The sequence below is a fragment of the Carassius auratus genome, chromosome 3, assembly GCF_003368295.1.
Source record: "Carassius auratus strain Wakin chromosome 3, ASM336829v1, whole genome shotgun sequence".
Lineage (NCBI taxonomy): Eukaryota > Metazoa > Chordata > Actinopteri > Cypriniformes > Cyprinidae > Carassius > Carassius auratus.
Window position 1 is genome coordinate 26,958,314 of NC_039245.1, and position 24,566 is coordinate 26,982,879.

Sequence of the window (24,566 nt, forward strand, 5' to 3'; positions counted from 1 at the left end):
ACAGAAACCACAGAAAGTAAAGATCTTGTAGACCATTTGTCAAAGTTCTCATCTTGGTCTAATGCTGTCAAAGCTATTGCACGCCTTGTGAGACGGATTAAGAAGGATAAAACTAATGCGCCAGCTTCTGTAGGTGAACAGGAACATGCAAAAGGCTTGATTCTAAAAGGAGTTCAAAAACAAGCATATCAGAAAGAAATGGATGTCCTGAGTCAAGGAAAACAACTTCCAGGTTATAATAAACTTCATCACCTGGACGCCTTCATAGGCCTTCATGGTATGATCAAGGTGGGAGGAAGACTTATCCACTCATCATGCACTCACTCGTTCAAGCACCCACTGATCCTTCCTAAAGATCATCATGTAACAAAGTTGATTATTGCACATTATCATGAAAGTGTAAAGCATCAAGGAAAGGGTTTCACAATTAATGCAATCAGATCTTCCGGCTATTGGATACCTGGAATAAACAGAGCTGTCACATCTTACATTCGCAACTGTGTACCTTGTAGAAGGTTGAGAAAACCTGTGGAAGGCCAGCGGATGAGTGATCTTCCCACAGAACGTGTAGAGCCTTCCCCACCGTTTGTGTATTGTGGTATGGATTGCTTTGGTCCATTCATGACTAAAGAAGGAAGAAAACAGCACAAAAGGTATGGTCTGCTTCTAACTTGCTTTTGTTCAAGAGCCATTCATATAGAAATGTTAGAAGATATGTCCACAGATGCTTTCATCAACAGTTTGCGATGCTTTATTGCAATTCGAGGCACAGTACGGCAGATCAGATGTGACCAAGGTACCAATTTCGTTGGCGCAAAAAACGAACTGAACTCAGCATTACAGCAGCTTGACCCAGAAAGGCTCACCGCTTTCCTTGCAGATAAACAGTGTGATTTTGTAATGAATCCCCCTCATTCCAGTCATGCAGGTGGTGTATGGGAGCGTCAAATCAAAACTGTACGGAGTGTTCTTAATGCTACAGTTTCCCTCTCATCAGGCAGGCTTAACGATGCTTCACTGCGCACTTTATTTTATGAAGCCATGGCGATAGTCAACAGTCGCCCCCTTACAGTGGATAACCTGAACGACCCCAAGAGCTTAGAACCACTCACACCTAACCATCTGATTACCATGAAAGCCACCACGGTCCTACCACCACCAGGAAAGTTCATAAGAGAAGATATCTACGGGAGAAAGAGATGGAGACAGGTGCAGTACCTTACTGAACAGTTTTGGAGTAGATGGAAAAAAGAGTATCTTCACAACATTACGGCTAGACAATGCTGGCATGCTCCAAAAAGGAATTTGCAGATTGGTGATGTGGTCATGGATACAGATGAGAACCTTCCAAGAAATGAGTGGAGACTAGGACGGGTCATAGACACTGTAACTAGCCAAGATGGACTAGTAAGGAAAGTCACAATAGCACTCGGTGACAAAAAACTAAACAAAAAAGGAGAACGGGTAAACAAGGTCTCAGTCGTAGAGAGACCAGCTCAGAAGTTGGTCTTATTATTAGAAGCGGAGTGAACAAATCTCCAAAAGGACTTTGCTTTACACACATGCACACAAAATGTTTTTATAAGTTAAAATTACTTATGTTTGAAAATTATGCATGTCAAAATAACATTTATAATTTGGTGGGAGTGTAACAGACTTTCTGTGAGTTTAAATGGGTTTAAGAAATGCATTATCTGTCTTACTAAAGAGGGACTTTTATTTTGATGGGTGTTGTAGTCTTCAGGGAAGGAAAGGGAGAGCACGCAGTTCAAGTTCATCAGAGTTGTGTCGCAGATAACGTTTGCAACTTTAAGCACCCCCAGAAAATGCATAAGCTCTTACGGTGATTTTTGGAGTCTTACGGTGATTTTTGAGTGAAAACAGACTCAATAAACTTCATTAACATCAGTAAAGCTTGGGCCATCATTCGGGCGGGGTCTGCTACACATAATGCTCATAAAATAAGACCTTTAACTAAGTCACATCTTTTTTTCCTGATTTAAAGACCAGAGAGTGAATGGCCAACCTGCATGATCTTTATTGGTTAATTTCTTTAATCAAGGAAGACACCAGCACACCAATATACCTTTTAACAATAGTACTCCCTTTTTCAGATTGACGTACTGTAATCTCACTGATCAACATTGTGGAATTGTGGCTTCAGCTCTACAATCATCAAACTCCCTGAGAGAGCTGGACCTGAGTGAAAATCATCTGCAAGATTCAGGAGTGAAGCTGCTCTGTGCTGCACTGAAGAGTCCAAATTGTCAACTCAACATACTGAGGTTTGGCTTTCACATTTATTCAACCAATATGTTAATTCTTTAAGGTTGGCATATTCGCCAGCCCGTACAGTTGCACTTTTTCATAATAACAGCAGAAAAACTTAAAATACTCTGTAATAAAATGTAATTTTTGCTTGTGCATTTAGCAGTAAAATAATAATCAAAATTGTAAAGGGTCTACTTTTATTTGTATACTCTCACAGTAACAAAATGTTATGCAAGATTCAGGAGTTTTATTTCAAAAGTTAATTGTTTGCAATCAAGAGAGCATAGGCTGATTAATAACAACAGTATATTACGATTCCTCTCCCAATGGCGATTTAATAACGTTTTGCAAATTTTCAGTCGAATGTTTGTTTTGTCAACAGCAGCTAACATAAAACTAGCTAATCTGCAGCATCCATTCTCTCCGAGACTACAACAAGGCTATGGTTACCACACTGCCAGTTTCAGGAGATGTGTTCCGAACACACATGGAACGATAATTTACGGGACTCACTCGTGCATTTAATTGCGGTTGTCACTCCTGAAACTTGCAGTGTGTATGTGGCCATTTAGTCCTCACAAAACAGGTGAAACTAGTTCACATACACAGGTTTGTTTCACTATTTTAGTGAGACTTCTCATAGACTTCCACTGTTTTATATGTCAGGTTTATGATACTTTCTATGTCCTAACCTAACACCTAACCCTCACAGAATCCTGTGCAAATCTGTGTAAATTATAAATATTTGTATATTTTATCTAGTGAGGATACATTAAATGTCCCCACAAGTCAGTTTTCATGAAATTTCACTATTAGAAAGGACATTAGGCCCGAAAGTGAAAGTCGTGACATTTGCCAAGTATGGTAACCCATACTTGGAATTGGTGCTCTACATTTAAAAAAAAAAGTGAAAAGTGACATGACATACAGCCTAGAATGGTGACCCATACTCAGAATTAGTGCTCTGCATTTAACCTATCCAAAGGGCACAAACACACACAGCAGTGAACACACACCCAGAGCAGTGGACAGCCATTTATGCTGCGGTGCCCAGGGAGTGCCTTGCTCAAGGGAAAATCAGTCGTGGTATTGCCGGCACTAGACTCAAACCCACAACTTTAGGGTTAGGAGTCAAGCTCATTAACCACTAGGCCACGACTTCCCCACAAACACACACCCGGAGCAGTGGGGAGCTATATATCCAGCACCCGGGGAGCAACTGGGGGTTCAGTGCCTTTCTCAAGGGCACTTCAGCCGTGCGTATTGAGGGTGGAAGAGAGCTCTCTAACCCTTAGGCCACTGCTGCCCAGTTCACACTAAGAACAACACCTATTTGTTAACTATAACATTATTAGTATCCATTCACCGACCGACAATAAGGTTATGTTTATTCTAATCTCTTGCTGCAGTAGCTGATTTAAATGTTTGAGCTCTCCAGAGTCGAGTCAGGTTCCAGCGAACTCTCCAGAGTCGAGTCAGGTTCCAGCGGACTCTCCAGAGTCGAGTCAGGTTCCAGCGGACTCTCCAGAGTCGAGTCAGGTTCCAGTGGACTCTCCAGAGTCGAGTCAGGTTCCAGTGAAATTTCCAGAGTCGAGTCAGGTTCCAGATGACCCTCCAGAGTCAGGGCTAGTCACCGATGACCTTCCAGAGTCAGGGCTAGTCAACGATGACCTTCCAGAGTCAGGGCTAGTCACCGCTGACCTTCCAGAGTCAGGGCTAGTCACCGCTGACCTTCCAGAGTCATGGCTAGTCACCGGTGATCTTCAAGGACAGAGTCAAGTCACTGGTGATCTTCAAGGACTAAGTCAAGTCACTGGTGATCTGCAATGACAGAGTCAAGTCACTGGTGATCTTCAAGGACTAAGTCAAGTCACTACTGATCTTCAGGAACAAAGGCAAGTCACCACTGATCTTCAGGAACAAAGGCAAGTCACTATTGATCTTCATGAGCAAATACAAGTCACCAATGATCTTCATGTACAAATACAAGTCACCAAGAATCTTCATGAGGAGTGTCGGGTCAGCACCGATCTTCTGGATTCCAGTATGCACACCATGGGATTGCCAGATTGTCATCAGTCCCTCCCTCTGAACCTCCTCCGGTCCTCCTCCCTCCTGGTTTCCCTGTGTTGTGTTCACACTTCTGGTATCTGTTCCCCATGTTTTTCTTTTCTGGCCCTCCGTCCCTCCCCCTGAGCCTCCACCTGTCCGCCTCCCTCCTGGTCTCTGTTTTGTGTCTGTCGTGGATCATCTGGGAGCCGCTCCGTAGAAGGGGGGTACTGCCACAGTGTCTGGGTTGTGTCCCTTGGGTTTCCACTAGATGTCCTCCTTTTCCCACGGTGTCTGTCACTTTATGAACTGTCTGTTCCCTTATTTGGTCACCTTCCTCCTTGTTTGGGTTAATTGATTATTCCCCACCTGTCTCCAGTTCCCTCATTACCTTCTGTGTATTTATACCCGGTCTGTCTGAGTATGTGTCACGGAGTCCTTGTCTTATGTGTAATGCTAATCCGTAGTCTTGCTCTTGCCGTGTGTTCTTGTCTGTTTTCATGTTTATTGGATATTCTGGTTTTGACCCTGCCTGGACTGTTTACCCCTTTTGGATTACCCCTAAATAAATATCATAACCGCACTTGGATCTCTCCGTGCTTCCTTGTATCACAGGTCGTGACAGTTGTTATGTGGACTCTGCTATTGTCTTTAATTTAGAATAGTTTTTAAAACTTGATAGTTATTGGTATGACTGTTGTTGTTCTTGCCTGTACAACATATCACAATTTCCCCTCAAAAATTAAGCAGCACAGCTGTTTCCAATATTGATAATAAAACAGCACATTATAATGACTTTTGAACTTTCATGTGAGACTGAAGACTAGAGTAATGATGGTGAAAATTCAGCTTGGATCACATGAATAAATATATTTGTAAAAGTATAGTAAAATAGAAAAGCTGTTACTTTAAATTGTAATACTATTTCTTAATATTACTGTTTTACAGAAGTTTTGATCAAATATATGTAGCCTTGATGAACAAAAAAGACTTCTTTTAAAAAAAAAACATGAAAAATCTTACTGATTCCTAACTTTTGAATTTCAGTGTGTTATAATATGAAAGAATACAGGAATTTTATATAACGGTGAAATATTCTGTGAAATCTACTCTGGAAGTCTTGTTTAATTTCAAATTATTTTTTTATATAATTAATTAATTTCAATTAATGTTTCTAATAGACACATTTATAGCAGAACCTCAAGTAAATAACATGTTATTTTGTTTAGTCATATAAAGGTTGGAGCTTTTTCAACTTATTACTCAGAATGACTTAGAATAGCCAGCACTTTTCTTTAAAGACTTATTCAGGGATGTAAAGCAGGATGCAGGAAATGGTTGAGTATTCTTTTAGGTATAAAATATCTTTATTGTAATGTTTGTAATGTCCATTTGTAGCCTTTACACAGCAGCTTGGCTCCTTAAATGTTTAAAAAACAGCTAATTTCAAGATGCTGATTTTAGCACCGAGTACGTGCAAAATATTTATTTGTTCTCACTCAACTTTATCTGACAGGGAATTCAATGATCTTATCAGATCTGCAGCTGCCATGTTGTGAACAATCAAAACGTAACAATCAAAACGTAACAAACATAACGTTGCCTTGAAGCAATGATTGACAGAGGGTGGGCGTGGTCAGCTTGGAATGCATTTCAAAGCCACACTGAATTTTGCTAAAAATATCCCACGGCATCATGATAAAAATGCAATCCTAAGTGTTCTGTTAGTCTAAATGCATTTAGAACAAATAGCATTTAAATGATTATTTTCCTGCCATTTCTGCTTGGACATATACATTTTAATTTTAATTTAGCAATTTTAAAAGCATAAAAATTTGTATGCATTTTACATATTAACCCTTGTGCACTGTTCGATTTCTGTGTTCACCCTTTATGGAGCGGGTCAAATTGACCCTAATTGGATTCAATACAATTCCTCAAAAATCACACTATGAAAAACAACAAAGATTCAGGTACAAACTGTAAACTTTTATTATCAACATTTGTCAAATATTCCCCCCAAAAATATATCTGAAGGTATAATTTAATGGAAAAAGTTTTTTAACCATTTTTTTAAAAGATGTTTTGTTTTGACAAAATTTGAAAATAAACAGTATGCTGACTTGTTTTGCATATACATTTTTTTTTTTTAGTTTTTTTTTTCTTAGAACATCATAACTGAACAATTAAATGTATAATGAAAATATTTATTTTTCTTAAGTTGGCTGTTTTGTAAACTCATTTCATAAAGTCAATAAATTACTTTTGACATGATGAGCACACAGCAAGTGTGTGCTTTTGTCATATGAATTTCTTGCACTTCACAAATATGGTGCTTGGTTTTGCTGTCACGCTTGGATGGGCACACCTCATATCTCATCCGTTTCTTTTTCCTATCATCTGTGTTTACTCCTTTATTTTCTGTGGGTCTGACTCCAGATGCACGTTTCTGCCCTCCATGTTCAGAATCTCTCTGGGTAGCTCAGGTTTGTCATTTGTAATTTGCCATTAATTTTGAACATCATGATTTAGCTTTTTGAAGTGTGTTTGGTTAGGGTTAGAGCACTTTTAGATACACTTTCACTTTAGAATTGGAGCTGATGCCTGACATACATGAAATAAATGTTTTTATTTTGAGTCTGTACAGTTTCTTTTAAATGGCTGTCTATGAGGGTCAAATTGACCAACGAACATTACAAACATAATATAAATTTTGCTTGTATATGTAAAAAAAAAAACAGCATGTTGAAACTTTGCATGCATGTCCATGATGATAAATGAGAAAAAGTCACAAAATATCAAGAAAAGAAAAAATGTTTAATATTATTTCAGGTAGCTTGAAAAAAATAAATGATAGGTAATTTTTACCATCTGTGGCTTACAAAATATTTTTCTGTATTGAAATAAGTGTGGAAATCCTCATTTTTTAGCTTCATAAAGTAGTAAAAGAATAAAATTACAAAATATAACCAAGATATGTTATTATTTTGGGTCGGTACAGTTGCCTTAGAGCGTTAAAATATGCGGGTCAAATTGACCCGCGAACATCACGAACGTAATAGTAATTTTGTTTGCATATGTCAAAAAACACCAGCATGTTGAAACTTTGCAAGCATGTTCATGATGATAAATGAGAAAAAGTCACAAAATATCAAGAAAAAAAACATAGGTTAACCAGTATTTCCAACAACTAGAAAATCTAAACGGGTCAAATTGACCCACAACATAACACAAGGGTTGAGGCCCAATCCCAATTCTACCCCTTTCCCCTTCCCCTCCATTTCGCTCTTTTTAGAGTGAGTTTACGTAAAAACAGCGACTGTATCCTCTTTTCGCTGGAAAATATAATGTAGCGATTCAGTATTTAAACTGTATTTAATAAAAGTCATGGGGCAGCGTTGACAAGTTTATTTTCTCCTGGATGTGTGAGCTGCACGATTTCTGATGTGTGTGTGTGTGTCTGTGTGTCAGTAAGCAGCTCATTAATACAGAACGATAATTAAAGGCTCTAATGCCCACCAGTATATGTGTGTATTGAAAGAGCTAGATGACGAATGATGACGTGTGACGTCATGGTAGTGGTGTCCCAATCCTTAGGGCAGGGGTACTCAAATATAAATTTGAAAGGTCCACTTACCAATTTTCCATTCAGTCTGAGGTCCACAAAAGTGACCGTCAAATTCCAAATACAGAACTCCAACAACAAAAAAGGCATTCCCCAAAACTTTTGAACTATTCACAAAAAAATGACATGGTAGAACTTTTAATGTGAAAGGTGACACCTTCTTTGTGCCTCCAGTTGCTTAAACTTGGGCATAAAAGGTGTTAGGGCCAGGCGGAGGCACTGATGTAAGTGTTCATTGGTGAGTGTGCTGCGGTAAGCGTTTTTCACCATGTTCATGGTTGAAAAGGCAGATTCACAGCAGTATGTTGAGGGAAACATTGTGAGAATCTGAAGGGCCATCTTCTGCAGCTGAGGAACACCTGCTGCGGTAACCATCTTCGTCCAGAAGGTGACAGGGTCACAGTGAGATTCCTGCAGTGCTATGTTTTCTTGGAGCTCAATTAGCTCTGTTTGGAGAGAAGCAGCATTGGCCTATGGGAAGACTTTTGTGACTTCAGTTGAGAATTCTGCAACATTTTTGACAAGAAATGGATTTTCAATGCACAGAAAGACGTGTTTTGCCAGAGGGAAATCTTCAAAGCGAGTTTGGAAATTTTTAATCAGCTTTTCCAGGAATTCAGCATATTTGTGATGGTGATGTTTTCCTGCAGTCTGATCCAAAAGTCTTGGAAAGTGAAGCAGGTCCTGCTGTAAGTCACATTTGTCATTGTGAACAGTTGTCATTACTTCTGAATACTTTTCTCCAAGGCTGGCACACAAAACCATCTGGTGAATTATGCAGTGGTATGCCATGAGGTCAGGGTGGTGAGCTCTCAAGCGTGACACCAATCCCCTCTCTCTCCCAATCATACATGGTGCACCATCAGTAGCAATGGAAACAACATGCTTCAGGTCTGTCTCTCTATCTCTAAGCATCTGTGTCACTGCTTCATAAATGTCATCCCCCCTTGTGTGTCCTTGCCTTGGAGGTTTGTGAGACCCAAAACATCTTCATGAAATTCTCCCTTTTCTTCATCAAAAAATCTGACAAAGACCATGAGTTGTGCATTGTCTGTGTTGTCTGTGGATTCATCCACAGCCAATGAAATGAATTTGGCTTTTTTAATAGCAAAGCGAAGTTGTTCAAGCAAATCATCAGCAAGTATTTCAATTCGTCTTGCAGCAGTGGAATCAGAACAGGGTATTTGGCTTATTTTCTGGATTATTTCATCCTTTTGAGTGCCTTCAAACAGAGCAGTCACCACTTCACTCATACACTTCTTGACTATTTCAGCATCAGAGAAGGATTTCTTGTGTTTTCCCAGGACCCATGCTACTCTTAGTGAGGCTTCCGTTGCCCGCTCCTGTTGTGTGGCTGATCTAACTAATACACTGCTTGTAGCTATATAGGATGATTTCAGCTGGTTTATTTTTATGGTCCTTACCTCTGTGTTCTGAGGGTAATTTTGTTCAAAATGTGCATGCTTGGTTTTATAATGGCGTTTTACGTTACCACTTTTGATGATTGCTACCGTCTCGGTGCAGATTAAACACATTGGCTTTCTGCTTCCCGCGGGGAGCACGAATGCATATTTTTCTGTCCACTCACTCTTAAACTCGCGGTTTTCAAAATCCACTTTTCTTTTCTTATCAACGGCCAACTTTGAGCACGCCATTTTCACTTTCAGTTAGCAAAAAAAAAAAAGGGTCAGTTATCGATATTTGCACTGCTCGCAAATGGTGAGAATGCCTGCCCGCCTGGCCCAGATGATGTGATCGGTAGATACATCTGGCTGCCTTGAGTGAGCAAGCAAGTGACGTAGTGACGACGTAGTGACGACGTAGTGACGACGTTGCTATAGCGACGCTTTTACAGCTACTGTGATTGGACAAAGATGAAGCAGCCAAACCGAGTAGACGCCTCAAAGATAAATAGCGCGGAATCACAATTGCTCATCCCTTTGAAAATTATGGATTATGATTAAATTAGTATGTTGTGTTTGGCATCGGTCCAGATTTAACTGCGCCTGGGTCCGGATGCGGACCGGAGTCCGCCTATTGAGTACCCCGGCCTTAGTTGAATATTTTCTCCGCTACCCCTTGACACTCTGTTTCAAGGGACAAGGGGAAAGGGTAGGCGGAGGGGAAGGGGAAGGGGTATAAAATAGAATTGGGATTGGGCCTAAGACTACTGTTAGATATGGCAAACATTAATATCAATTTTCCTTCTGCACGAAAGTGTGCATAAATTGATAATGGAAAAGGTACATTTAAATACAGAAATACATTGCCATTTTGAATATTGCATTGCTATTTTGCATATTGCATTTTAAATTGAATTTTGCTACCTCTATGCTTCCTTAGAAATTTAGTTAAGTTAAAATTCATAATGTATCAGGCCAATGGCCTATTTTCGATAGGAGTGAAAATTTCTATCTACTAACAGTTAGCAAAAAATAAATAAAAAATCAAGCCGAGAATGCTGCTCTGGTTTCTTCACGTAGCGACAGGTGCTCTTTGGATTATTGGAGGTAAATATCAAACTAAAAAGATTAAATACTCCAAGGATCTCATATAATACAGATAAGAGCTTGCTAATTAAACACTGTTTATCTTTATTATGTGAGTGTCTTGGAGTATTTTAACTTTTCAACTAATAATAGTTTGTTTCAACAATGAGACTTATTATAAAAATCATCCGGTCATCTGTGTTTTCAGCTTGCTTTTTCTTTTGTAATAATGGGCTTTGGTAAACACACCATTAACTAACGCTTAATTGTCAAGTCCTAAAGTGTCCAACTAAAGTGACCACCATAATGGTGACTTCAAACAAAACTATTATTTTCAATGAAGCATCTAAACATCTAAATGTAATTGTCATGTAGAAATTCAGAAATGAATTCAGACGTGTTAATAATATTTATGGAGTTGTTTAATCCTCCTCTGCTTGGATCTTGGGAGATTTAATGTCTTGTTTTGTTTTAGTGAATTTCGTTTATAAGGCTTTGGCTTGAAGTCATTTGTAATTGTTATATAATGTTATACTTATATATAAGTATATTAAGGGCCAGATTTACCAACAGCTTGCATCAGCACAAACCCTCCTTTGGTGTTAATAATATTAGTTTAATCCTTGTTGTTGTTTGTTGTGTTGTCATATTGAATAGCGAAATTCAATTCAGCAAAAAGAGCCACAATAGCTTCTTTTTCAAGTGCAATATATGGACAGTTAATACTTACAAAATACTAACACTAATTTACCTTGTTGTTAGATTTTGCTAGTAACACTGAAAAAAGAATCTTATGATTTTAAAGCATATTTACTTAAATTTAGAAAATCAGTATTGAAAAACATGAAATTCACAGCAATATCACTATTAGGTAAAATATTTAATCTAAAAAACACTGAATAAGAGTGTATAAGACTGTATCAATGAAAAACATCAAACAATATAGCTACATTGTGAACATACATTTTGAAAAAGACTAAACTCACACAGCGATGACATTTCTATCCATCTCAAACCATTTTAAGTGGAAAGTAACAATGAGGAAAAGACAAACAATAACAACATTAAAAAATGAATATTAAAGAGGATGAAACTCATAGCAATAACATTGCTAATAAAGGGCTCGACATTAAGCTTTTACATTAGTTTGTCCTTCAGAAAGGTAAATGAATCATTCACTTGTCAGAGTAAAAAAGTTATTTGTCCGGGGAAAAAAAGTGTTTGCTTTTTTGGCACAAATGTAATTTATTCTGAAGCAGTCTAATCATATTACTTTAATATTACTTTAATCAGTATATTTTTTATATTTGCCTTAAATCGATTGCTGTTAATTTTTTTTTACTTTATAAAGGAAAATATTTTCCTAAACTAATTAAATGGTAAATGGATTGAATTTATATAGCCACCAACCTTCCGGTTTGTAGACAACCTATATGAACCACTGAGCCACTGCCGCCCATGTAGATGTCTACATTCTTGAATATGTATTGAATTCTTACATGTTATCCTTACATTTAATTAGAATAATAAGTCTTTATGGTTGTTATTATTATTAAAATGAAATCAGTATCAACAAACTCCATCTGTCCAAATGAATAAATTAGGTTACTAGATTAATGTTTTACTTTTTTGACATAGAAAATATGAAATGTTGGAAAAATACAATGATACTTTTAAATATGATATTAAACCACCAGTAGGTGGTGACAAGTCACTGTCTTAATGAGTGAATCGCTGATTCAACCAATTTGTTCAAACGGCTGATTCATTCAATAAATGAAGCAAGTAACATCTCTGTTATGTATGGTAGCGTCTCGGTTACGTATGGTAACCCTCGTTCCCTGAAGGAGGGAATGGAGATGCCATTTAGGTGACCGAAGAATATGGGATATCGCTTCGATAGACCAATCTACTTCGAGTGTAAACTAAACGAGCCAATGCACATTGGCATGCAATTATTGCATCCAGCTGCCGCTGATCACTGTGTGTGTATAAGAAGGCAGCAGGTGCAATGCATTCCAGTTTTTCGCTGAGGAGCCGAGCCGGGGACCCGGCAGCTCAGCGGTGGTACAGCAACCATGGCGACGGGACGTGGCGTCTCCGTTCCCTCCTTCAGGGAACTAGGGTTACAATACATAACCAAGACTAACATAACCAAGACCGACGAATATGGGATCCCTATCAAAGCGCCATGGGTGCTGCCCCTACCAGTGCCCTGTGCCTGCGCCCCTATTAGGTGTAGCCCGGGGCTCAGAACAAGTAGCTCCACTCACCGTTGTCAAAGCACTACCTCACTGCGTGAGATTGGATAACACTGGGAAAACGTACCCTGTCTGCTTGGAACCTGGACGCTGCGGAAGCCCCATCCTTCCGGAAGGCAGAAGTCTGCCGGGGAAACATGGGCTATAAGGCTATACCGTGAACTATACACATACGAGTACCGCTTAGGTCTCAATATGGAACCCACCCTTCCATGGTTCTCACGGATACATCATGAAGGCCTGGTGCCGGATGTTCCGCCACATCGAGTTGCTTAGGGTGATGGAGGATCTCAACAGGGTCTACAGTACGGACACTCTGGAGCAGTTTAAGCAAGCTGATGCTAACCGGGGCCTCTCAGTGCCACTACCCGTTTGAGGTGAGAACACAGGAGGATACCGGCTCTACACAAGGTGGTCTGAGGTCCTGAAGCTTTGTGTCCGGTCTACATAGAACCTTAATACTCGGACGGGACAAAGCAAAGCCAGGGCTGGGTCTGCCTCCTCCAGGGGCAGCGCTTGCAGGTTCACCACTTGGTCTTTGAAGGGTGTAGTAGGAACCATGGGCACGTAGCCTGGCCTGGGGCCTCAGGATTACCTGGGAGTCAGCCGGCCCGAACTCTAGGCACGAATCGTCGACTGAAAATGCATGCAGGTCCCCTACCCTCTTGATGGAGGCCAGTGCTAGTAGGAGCAGAGTTTTCAATGAAAGAAACTTTAGCTCAACTGAATGCAAAGGCTCGAATGGGCCCTGCAGTAGTGATTTAAGCAATAGAGACAGATCCCAAGAGGGTATACATGGGAAGCGGGATGGATTTAACCTCCTGGCCTCTCTAAGGAACCCGACGATGAGGTCATGCTTACCCAAAGACTTCCCATTCATGGGGTCATGGTACGCAGCAATAGCAGCAACCTGGACTTTGAGGGAGGGAGGGTGACAGCCTTCGCGCCAGCCCAATATGGCGCTACTAGCAAGACTTGCTCCTCGTCCTCCCGTACTGTGCACAGTGTCTGTGCGAGAAGGCTCACTGGGGGAAACGCATACTTGCGTAGATCCCGCGGCCAACTGTGTGCCAGTACGTCTGTGCCGAGAGTTCCCTCAGTCAGGGAGTAGAACAACTGGCAGTGAGAGGTCTCTGGAGAAGCAAACAGGTCAGGTATTCAAGCAGGCTAGCACCGACCTGATTGTGTTTTTGAGAAAAATGTTATGTGAAAAACTAAAAATGTTAATCACTAGAATAAGGCCATAAAACACATACAGAACATTGGTTCCTGGGACTTTTGAGAACTGGAGCTTGTAGCCTAGAATTTTTCTTTCTAAATTATGTGAAAATCATCGTTTTGTTACGATCGGAACCCAGAGAAACGCAGGAGACGAGAGATCCAAATGCAGTGTGGTATTTAATGGGTAATCCAAATCAGTATCCAACAAGCAGGGGTCAAAACCAGAAATCAATCCAAACAAACAAACACTAGGGATAGGAACAGGAATAGGAACTGGAACAGGAAACTTGGAAGATGAGGAAACTCGGAAGGCGAGGAAACTGAGTGATGGAATGAAAGGACTCCATGAAGACAATAAGGCTATATAATGACTATCAAGTGAAGACACCTGAGTGCTGTGATGAAGAGACAAGGCTTTGTGTGAATTGTAGTGCCTACGTTGAGGTGCCAATGCGGAAGTGAGACCACTAGTGGAGACTCAGGGAAACAGAGACCAGACAGCGTGACATTACCCCCTCCTCCACGGAGAAGCTACCAGATGCTCCACCTGAACACAAGAAGAGACCAAGGAACACAGAGACCAGGAGGGAGTTGGAGCGAGGGAGGACCAGGGGGAGGGACGGAGGGCCAGGCAAAATGGAGAAACAGAGACAAGAAGTGCAAAAAACAAAAACAAGGAGCCTAGGAGGGTGGTGTTTAGACTGGATTCAGGAAGATCAATGATGACTTGACTCTGCTCATGAAGATCATTGGTGACTTGACTCTGCTCATGAAGATCCTTGGTGACCTGACTCTGCTCATGAAGATCAATGGTGACTTGCATTTGTTCATGAAGATTAGGTGACTTGCCTTTGCCCATGAAGATAGTCGGTGACTTGACCTTGCTTATGAAGAACACTGGTGACTTTCCTTTGCCCATGAAGAGCACCGGTGCCTTGACTTTGCCCATGAAGATCACCGGTGCCTTGACTTGACTCTGGAGTGTCAACGGTGACTTGCCCTGACTGCGGAGTGTCAATGGTGACTTGCCCTGACTCTGGAGTGTCAACGGTGACTTGCCCTGACTACGGAGTGTCAACGGTGACTTGCCCTGACTGCGGAGTGTCAATGGTGCCTTGACTTGACTCTGGAGTGTCAACGGTGACTTGCCCTGACTACGGAGTGTCAACGGTGACTTGCCCTGACTCTGGAGTGTCAACAGTGACTTTCCCAGACTCTTGAGTGTCAATGGGACTCGACTCTGGGGGGTCAACGGGAACCTGACTCGACTCTGGAGGGTCAACGGGAACCTGACTCGACCCTGGAGGGTCAACGTGAACCTGACTCAACCCTGGAGGGTCAACGGAAACCTGACTCCTGTCATCTTGTGCCATGATATAGGGCTGGTGGCCATCTTGGGCAGTGGCGCCGTGCCGGTGGCCATCTTGGGCAGTGGCGCTGGGTCGGCGGCCACCTTGTGCTGTGGCGCTGGGCTGGCGGCCATCTTGTGCTGTGGCGCTGGGCCGGCGGCCATCTTGTGCTGTGGCGCTGGGCTGGAGACGACCTTGTGTTGTGGCGCTGGGCTGGCGACCATACTGTGCAGTGGTGCTAGGTTGGCGGTCCTCCTGTTAGCAGACCCCGGTCCAGAATCGGCCATCCCACTGGGAGAGACAGGAGTGGCTGGGGCATCCCACGGAAGCCGATGCTGCAAGTAGCAAGAAATTCCCAGAAACCAAACACATCCAACTGATCCATTTCCATACGAGGTACTGGGTCATCCAGACCGGTGTTGAAAATGTCTTTAAGGGCCGCATCATTATATCGCATACCATCCACCAGGGTCCAGAACACATGTGCCATAGCACCCACCTCATTGCCCTCTTGGCGGAGGGTGGTTAATTTTATGAATCTTGCCTTCCGCTTCACCATACTGGCTGGGGAACGGGAATGAAGACCCACACCGCTGGATCTCGACATTGATCTCACAGCTGGATCTCGACATTGATCTGGATCTCGACTGTGATTGATTTATATTATTTATGGTACCCATACTGTGCTGCACACTATTGACAATAGTAAACTATATTAGTAAAAAGATTGACTTTGCAAAATTTAAATCACAAATCAAATTGTAATCGCAGTATCTTTCAAAAAATTGCAATTAGATATTCTCCCCAAATTGGACATCCCTACTAGACAGTGCTGTCTCCTCTCCTTGGGTTGTAATAAGACAGCCCACTCTCTGTGGTCTGGGTAGTTTCGGTCGGCCCCCCTTTTGGTAGCCCCTTCCTAGGTACATAGCTATCTGAGGTTATCTATGTGCTAGCTCAGTGACTGCTCCCCTTCTTAGAGTCTTTAAGTAGTGGTCTCCTTGAGCCCTTGTTTAGACAGTGCTATCTCCCCTGCTAGGGGTATAAGAAGATAACCCACTCTTTTTGGTCTGGGCAGCTTTGCAGAAAGATTTTACCTGACTATCTTGACTAGCTTTTTGTTCTGTTCATTCTTGGTCTACGAGTCTCCATAAGACCCTTAGGATATAGCTATCTAAAGATTGCTGTGTTCTACCGTATTTTTCGGACTATACGTCACACCTGAGTATAAGTCGCATCAGTCCAAAAATACGTCATGACAAGGAAAAAAAAGTATATAAGTCGCACTGGACTGTAAGTCGCATTTATTTAGAACCAAGAACCAAGAGAAAACATTATCGTCTACAGCCGTGAGAGGGCACTCTATGTTTTCATTGGTAGACTACAGGAGCACTGAGCAGCATAGAGAGCCCTCTCGCGGCTGTAGATTGGTAATGTTTTCTCTTGGTTCATTTCTCTTGATTCATGTCAAATTAATTTTGACAAATAAGTCTCACCTGACTATAAGTCACAGGACCATCCAAACTATAAAAAAAAGTGTGACTTATAGTCTGGAAAATACGGTAATTCAGCATCTAATCACCTTGATTTAAGTAGCAATCTCTTTGAGCTTCCCCAGAGTCTTTATAGTTTAGCCTCTTCAGTGGTGTTGTGTATATAAGTTGGTGACATATTCAATAGGTGCCCTTTTGTGCTTCCGGGGATCCGCCTATGATGTCACAGGCCACGTGGACCGACAGGATTGCCATTGATTCCCATGTGCTTTAGACACCGGTCATGCTGGCAACATCCACCATTGTGTCTGCTAGAGCAGGGGTCTCCAAACTTTTTTACACTACAGACGTTAGGTTCATATATGGTTATTATTAGTATTTTAGGGGTTCAACTATTAAAAAAAAATATTTAAACCACAATGAAAATGCCATGAAATGCTTTTGACACGAGTTAATTTTATGCAGGCCCGTCGCGACAAGGCAGGCAAACCAAGCAATTGCTTGTGGCCCCGAGATGGCCTGGGGCCCCAAGACAATGACTGGTTAAGAATAAAATGCAACGACACTGTGGGAGCGCCCCTTTGATCGTCAATGCAGTAACTTGTAACGATTCTGTTATCGGGATCCCCCTCAAGGGGGCCCCTCTCAGTAGTCGATGACAGCAGCCAGCCAACCACGTGATCTCTACTTTTTTTCTGAACGGAAGAAATATGGCTACTGTAATATGTTTTTTAACGGGATAAGGAAGACGCATACTGCAAGGAGTCAGCAGTGTTTTGATTTGAGGGCGCGGGCAAACGTAAAGAGAACGTCGTGGCGTTTGTCCATTGCAAGATAAAGCTAGTACACCACAACTAGGGCCCTATAATTTCCACGATGCAGAAAACGCGGAGGGAATCGCAGAATCCAGTCATAAAAACGGAATTTACAGTTTAACGCAGAATGACACGTAATTTGCCAATTTTTTTATTAATTAATTAAAAATAGGTCATTGCACTTACATCAAATCACAATATGGACTAATATCTGTAAATATTAATCCGGAACAGTCTGTTTAAATATGAATCCTGCATGTTCTGCGTGTCTCTGTCAGTGAATGAAGCAGAAGCGCGTCTTCATTCATTAAACACACGGAAGCGCGCGTTACGAACAGTTTTTTCAGCGTCTGCTGTCTCACTAAATAAGACTAGAAAACATTAACAACATCTCCAGAACTGCTCTGACGGTCACTTCATGAGCATTTGACCGTTTGATTCGAGTAAAACTAGAGTCACATCACATACACAGAGCTATAAAGTTACGTCAACCCGTCAAAATAAAAGTCCTGTTTTAGACAAGTAAAAAAAAAAATTTCTAAAAAAGGAAACTTAGTTGTTCATTTTAAGAGACCCAGAAGTGTTATTTTCTCTTGCATAATTAATATTGCAATTTAATTAAGCAAAAACACATTTTATCCGATTACTCAATTAATCAATGGAATTTTTGGTAGAATACTCGATTACTAAAATATTCAATAGCTACAGCCCTAGATGAAAGTGGCATAGCAAATAGCATGCTATACTATTCCACCATGATCTATTTACCAAATGGGGGTTAGGAAAACCAAACAATAAATTCTGTGCATCAAACATTAGCTTGGGATGTTTTTAAGCATTGGTAATGAAAGCAGCTGCCTGCATCCCTTCCCTTATAATATCAAAATATGGAAATGCTAACATATCTTTACGTTTTCGGTAAAATTTATAATAAGTAAAAATACTGTTTGCTAACAGTTAACCCTCTTGGTGCCACGGTCGAGTTTACTCGACAAGATGCGGCTGTCACATCCACACAAGGAGAGGAGAAGACGGGTAAGTATTTTCGTGAAGCTTTATTAACATAGGACTTTAACAGAGCAGGTAAGCAGTGTTCGAACTATACCGTGTCCTTTGGGGGAGCCCACTTCTTTTTTTTTGGGGGGGGGGGGTGGGTAGAGGTCGTGCACATGCGCATGCCTCAAATAAGGACTTACAACAGCTACAAGTGTATGCACTATTATACATTATCGACACTAGTGCCTCAAAAAAGGACATATAATGACTTACAAAGATACATAACAGCTACAATATGCACTATTATACTTTATCGACACAAATTGATAGGTCAGGAAGACAGCCTTGAATGATGTTGCGCTCTCCTCCGTTAATTTAGAATTCACCTCAATTACTTTATTTGCCAGAATCGCCTTTTGCTTAGTCAATGCCACTTCAATGTCCATCTTGTGTGCAATGCTGTCCCTGTATTTATATATAATTTTTCGCGACTGGTTCTGAGCATTAATCATTAATCCACTCCTCAGACAAGTGCGTGCCAGGTACCTTTTCAGACAGAAGAAGGTTTTTTGCGTCCTTACAAGTTGTAACGAGTGGAAAAAAATGTGGCCCCTTTAAGAGCTGCGCGCTCCCTGTAAAACGGTATGCACTCTGTATGATAATGTATACACGCGCGACTCGAATCCCCCATGTATGCGGGTAATCTCTGTTTGGAAATCATTTTGTTTTAATCTTGTTTGTTTTGTTTTGGTTACGCTGTGGACGGTGGAACAGACAATTGCCCGAGTTCGATTGGAGAAATAAAACGAGTCGTTGTTAAATGTCAATCGCCTCCGTGAGTTTTGTCTGGCCTAATAACTTTGTGAGCTATCCATATTTTTTCCCCCTCCTGACACAACGCGTTACAAAGTGATACACCCCAAGCTTCCATCCTTAACACACAGCCATGTATATTGGCTCTTCCAGTCTCTCCACTGCTGGCTGTTCCAGTTTAACGCGAGAGAGGACTCGAAGCAAGAGGGGTTAGGATCCCAGAGATTACTTTTCTTCAGCTTCATGCGTTTTCACAGTGGGCTTGGCTTGAGGTTTACCAGTGCTTGCAGCAGGTGAATCAGTCGTGCGTTATCACTACACAATTTCTTAATAATACCAAAATTAATTGAACTACCTTGTTTTCTTTTTGCCCTGGCTATGATGCTATTACTGCATAATGGAAGGACTTTGCGCACGATAAATGGCCTCCAACGTTTATTTTTTTCTATGAACCTATGACATACTAACATGGAATTTGCAGCGCAGCACCCCCACACCTTGATGCTGTGACGTCTTTAATCTTTATTGAAGTTAATTAGGTTTTAATCGCCGTCATACATGAATGAATAATATTTTTGCCATCATAATCACATTACAAAACTGAAATTGCACTTAAAAATATTCACATTGTCAGTATTTTTTGAGACCCCCCAAAATTTCAGATTTCTCGTTTTCAGGGGAGCCCATGTCTTATTAAGGGGAGCCGAGCTCCCCCTAGCTCCCCCGTAGTTCGCACTATGCAGGTAAGTGTGGTCACAGACGGTGAATCTTCAAGCACTGATCAATAGGTGAGTTCAAGCACAAAGCTAGGCCAGACAACAAAGAGTCACTTCCCTTAATCGCTGTGTCTGAATCTCCACAGAGTCACTATACGGTCCACAAGGAGCAGGCAGAAGATCCACTAAGAGAGTCCATGTAATCTTGATTCCAGCCGGTGAGTGAGTGAGTGAGGTGAGTATTTAAAGGTGTGGTGATTGCTGGTGCAGGTGCAGGTAATTAGTATTCAGGTGACGGTTCACGTGGGCGGTGCATGGGAGATTGAGTGGATGGTGACTGGCAATGGTGACTGGGGCTGAGGGAACGAGCTGAGGGTGTGACACTACCCCCCCCCCACGGGTGACTCCAGGCATCCTAGAGCGGTGACGGGGACGACCACGACCTCTGGGAGCCGGGCTTTGTCGGTGGAAATCTTCGAGGAGAGCCGGATCCAGGATGTCATTGCGTGGTACCCACGACCTCTCTTCGGGACCGAACCCCTCCCAATCTATGAGGTATTCCAGGTGGCCGCTCCGCCGCCGGGAGTCGAGGATCTCTTGGACCTGGTAGATGTTGTCTCCGAGGATCTCGGGTTGGTTTGGAGGGGGAGGCGGTTCTGGTTCTGTGGAGGAAGGAGAAACTGGATCAGTGTGACGTTTTAGCAGTGAGACGTGAAACGTGGGTGAAATCCGGTAGCGTGGTGGTAGGTCCAGGCGGTAGGTGACGGGATTTATCTGGGAATGGATGGTGAACGGCCCTATGTAGCGGGGACTCAGCTTTTTGCAGGGCAGTCGGAGGCGGATATCCCGAGTGGAGAGCCAAACCTTGTCTCCAGGCAGATAGACGGGATTAGGCGATCTGCGTTGGTTAGCGGTCTCTGTATGCCTCCGAACTGCCCGTTGGAGATGGATGTGAGCTGAGTCCCACACCCTCTCGCTCTCCTGGAACCAGGGATCTACCGCGGGCACCTCAGAGACTTCTCCTGACCAGGGAAACAGCGGTGGTTGATAGCCTAAAACACATTGAAAAGGGGTTAAGCCTGTAGTGGTTTGGCGAAGGGAGTTTTGGGCATACTCAGCCCACGGCAGATACTGGCTCCAGGTATCCTGGTGTTGGGAGCAGTAAGTACGGAGGTACCCTGAGATTTCTTGAATCTTCCGCTCGGTCTGGCCGTTGGTCTGAGGATGATATCCAGAAGATAGACTGACGGATGTTCCGAGGAGTTGGAAGAACGCTCGCCAGACCCTGGAGATAAACTGAGGACCTCTGTCCGATACAATGTCTTCTGGAGTGCCATAATTCCGGAACACGTTGGTGAAGAGGGCTTCGGCGGTCTCGAACGCTGTGGGAAGACCTTTTAAAGGGATTAGTTTGCAGAATTTAGAAAAACGATCTACAACAACTAGAATGGTAGTGTACCCCCGTGAGGGGGGAAGGTCAGTGGCGAAATCCACCCCTAGATGGGTCCAGGGTCGGCGAGGAATGGGCAGTGGTTGTAATTTACCCATGGGAAGTTGACGAGGTGTGGTGGTAACGGCGCAGACCGAGCATCCGAGGATGTACCGGGTAATGTCACGAACCATGTTTGGCCACCAGTACTTCTGCTGGATGAGCGAGAGGGTTCGCCTGCTGCCAGGATGTCCTGAGCCAGGTGACGTGTGCGCACTTTCCAGTAGAGGGAGTCGCTGGTTTGTGGGCACGTACATAAGACCCGTGGGAACCTCCGGAGGTGCAGGCTCCTCGAGGGTGGCGGCTCGAATTTCCTCGTCGATCTGCCAGAGGATGGGCGCGAGGAAGACGGAGGGTGGTAGAATTGAATCAGGCTTGTTGGTGTCTGGTTCTGGTGAGTACATACGGGACAGGGCATCTGCTTTAGTGTTCTTGTGACCGGGCTGATACGTGATCTGAAAATTAAAGCGAGCAAAGAAGAGTGACCAACGAGCCTGACGAGCATTGAGTCTTTTGGCGTTCTGCAGATATTGGAGATTTTTGTGGTCGGTGACAACAGTGAATGGAAACTGAGCTCCCTCTAGCCAGTGCCGCCACTCCTCAAGGGCGAGTTTAATGGCCAACAACTCACGGTCTCCGATTCCATAATTGCATTCGGCAGGAGAGAGTTTCTTAGAGAAGTACGCACACGGATGGAGTGAGCAAGGTTCACCAGACCTTTGGGATAACACGGCTCCTATGCCGTGATTGGCCGCATCAACCTCTACGACGAAAGGTTTGGACGGGTCAGGATGTCGAAGAATGGGTGCTGAGGTGAAGAGGTGTTTAAGATGGCTGAAGGCCTCTCGAGCTTGGGGTGTCCAGCGCAGCTGGCGCTGACCTCCTTTTAGGAGGGATGTTAGAGGAGCCGAGTGCAGGCTGTAGTTCTTGATAAAGCGCCGGTAGAAATTGGCAAAGCCAAGGAAACGCTGGAGTTCTTTCACCGTTGTGGGCTCCGCCCAGTTGGCCACAGCATCTACCTTGGCTGACTCCATCTGAACTCCCTCCGCAGAGATCACGTATCCGAGGAAGGAGACGGTAGTGCAGTGAAACTCACACTTCTCAGCTTTTAGGTAGAGGTGGTGGTCTCGGAGTCGTTGTAAGACGTGGCGGACATGGGTTTGGTGTTCTTCTATGTTCCGGGAGTAGATCAGGATATCGTCTATGTAGACAATGACGAATTGGTGGAGATAATCACGGAATATTTCGTTCATGAAACTCTGGAAGATGGATGGACTGTTAGCAAGCCCATAGGGCATAACCTGATATTCGTAGTGCCCGGCAGGGGTGATGAAGGCAGTCTTCCACTCGTCTCCCTCTCGGATACGGATCAGATTGTAGGCACTGCGGAGGTCGAGTTTGGTGAACACCTTGGCTTCGCGCAGTTCCTCCAGAGCCGCCGGAACGAGTGGTAACGGGTAGGCGAACTTGACGGTGGCGTCATTTAGCACCCGATAGTCGATGCATGGTCGAAGTCCGCCATCCTTTTTGGGGACGAAGAAGAAACTGGATGCAGCTGGAGATGTGTATGGTCTGATGAACCCCTGATCGAGAGCCTCCTGGATGTATTCCTCCATCGCCACCTGCTCAGGACGGGAGAGCGGATATATTTTCCCATGTGGTAGCTTGGCACCTGGCAGCAGGTCGATACAACAGTCCCAGGGCCGATGTGGCGGTAATCGGGTGGCTTGTTCCTTGCTGAACACATCGGAGTAGGAGGAGTAAAGGGCAGGTCTTCCTATGGAGGTGGAGTGCAATTGAAGGTGCGGTGGCGCAGACTGTGAACTCTGGACTGGTGAACGGTGAATGTGACTCTGGCATCCCGGGTCCCATGCCTGAATTTCCCCTGTGCTCCAGTTGATTTGTGGGTTATGTTGGGCCAGCCACGGCCTACCCAGGACGACGTCAACGGTAGCGCGAGGAAGTACGAGGAGGGCCAGTTGTTCCCGGTGTCCGTGGGGCAGAACGAGTTGTAGCTCGTGTGTCCTTCTAGTTATTTTGCCACCGCCTAATGGTGATCCCTGGATGGTAGTGATACGGTAAGTGGTCTCATTCTGGATGATGGGTATACGGTGCTTGGTTACAAAGTGAGATGAGATGAAGTTGCTTGCGGCTCCGGAATCCACCAGGACATGGATGGAAAGATTACGTGAGTTAATTGTTATCTGGGCTTTGATATGAGGTATGTGAGATACAGATGGGGTAATTGAAACTGTACTCACCATTGGGCGAGGCGGACGGACCGGGCAGGCGTGGATCAGGTGAGTGGCCTCGCCACAGTACAAACACAGCGGCTCCTGGATGCGGCGTCTCCGTTCAGAGGCATCTAGGCGGTAGGTGTCGGTGATCATGGGTTCCTCCTGGTCTCGTTGGGGCGAGGGCGTTCTGGCCGATGGAGAGATGGTATATGAAGCCGGGGAGGCACAAGCCGAGAGGTGCTGAGCAACATTTATAGTTTTTCTAATAAATGTCTCTAGACTGACATTATCGTCGTAAATGACCATTTGCTTTCTGATCTGGGGTTTTAAACCTTTACGGTATGCAGCTAGTAGGGCAGTTTGGTTCCAACCACTGGTGGCGGCTAATGTCCGGAAACGGAGAGTGTAGTCGTGTATTCCAGCGGCTCCCTGGCGGAGATTTAAGAGTTCATCATGGGTTGAAAGAGGAGTTAGTGCCACCCCGAACACTTCCTGGAGGTGGGTGACGAAGGCGTCGAAGGAGGATAGAACTGGACTTTGGGAGTTCCAAAGAGCCTCTGCCCATTGTAGTGCTCGTCCGGTGAGAAGAGAGATCACAAAGGCGACTTTGGTGGCCTCATTGGGGAATTTACTGGTATTTGCGTTGACGAACAGTGAGCACTGCAGAATAAACCCACTGCAGCCGCTCGGTTCACCCGTATAGCACGTGGGACGTGCAAGGGGCGTGCTGTTGGTGGCGGAA

At 43.5% G+C, this 24,566-nt stretch overlaps 1 protein-coding gene across 2 annotated transcripts in view; it reads left to right on the plus strand.

Moving 5' to 3' along the window:
- The window catches only part of LOC113053038 (NACHT, LRR and PYD domains-containing protein 3-like), a 96,918-nt gene that overhangs the window by 25,881 nt on the left and 46,471 nt on the right, over nt 1-24,566 (plus strand). For both annotated transcript variants that reach the window (XM_026217655.1, XM_026217663.1), the window contains exon 4: nt 2,115-2,285. In XM_026217655.1, coding sequence (XP_026073440.1) covers nt 2,115-2,285 — 171 coding nt within the window. The remainder of the gene's footprint in view (nt 1-2,114; nt 2,286-24,566) is intronic.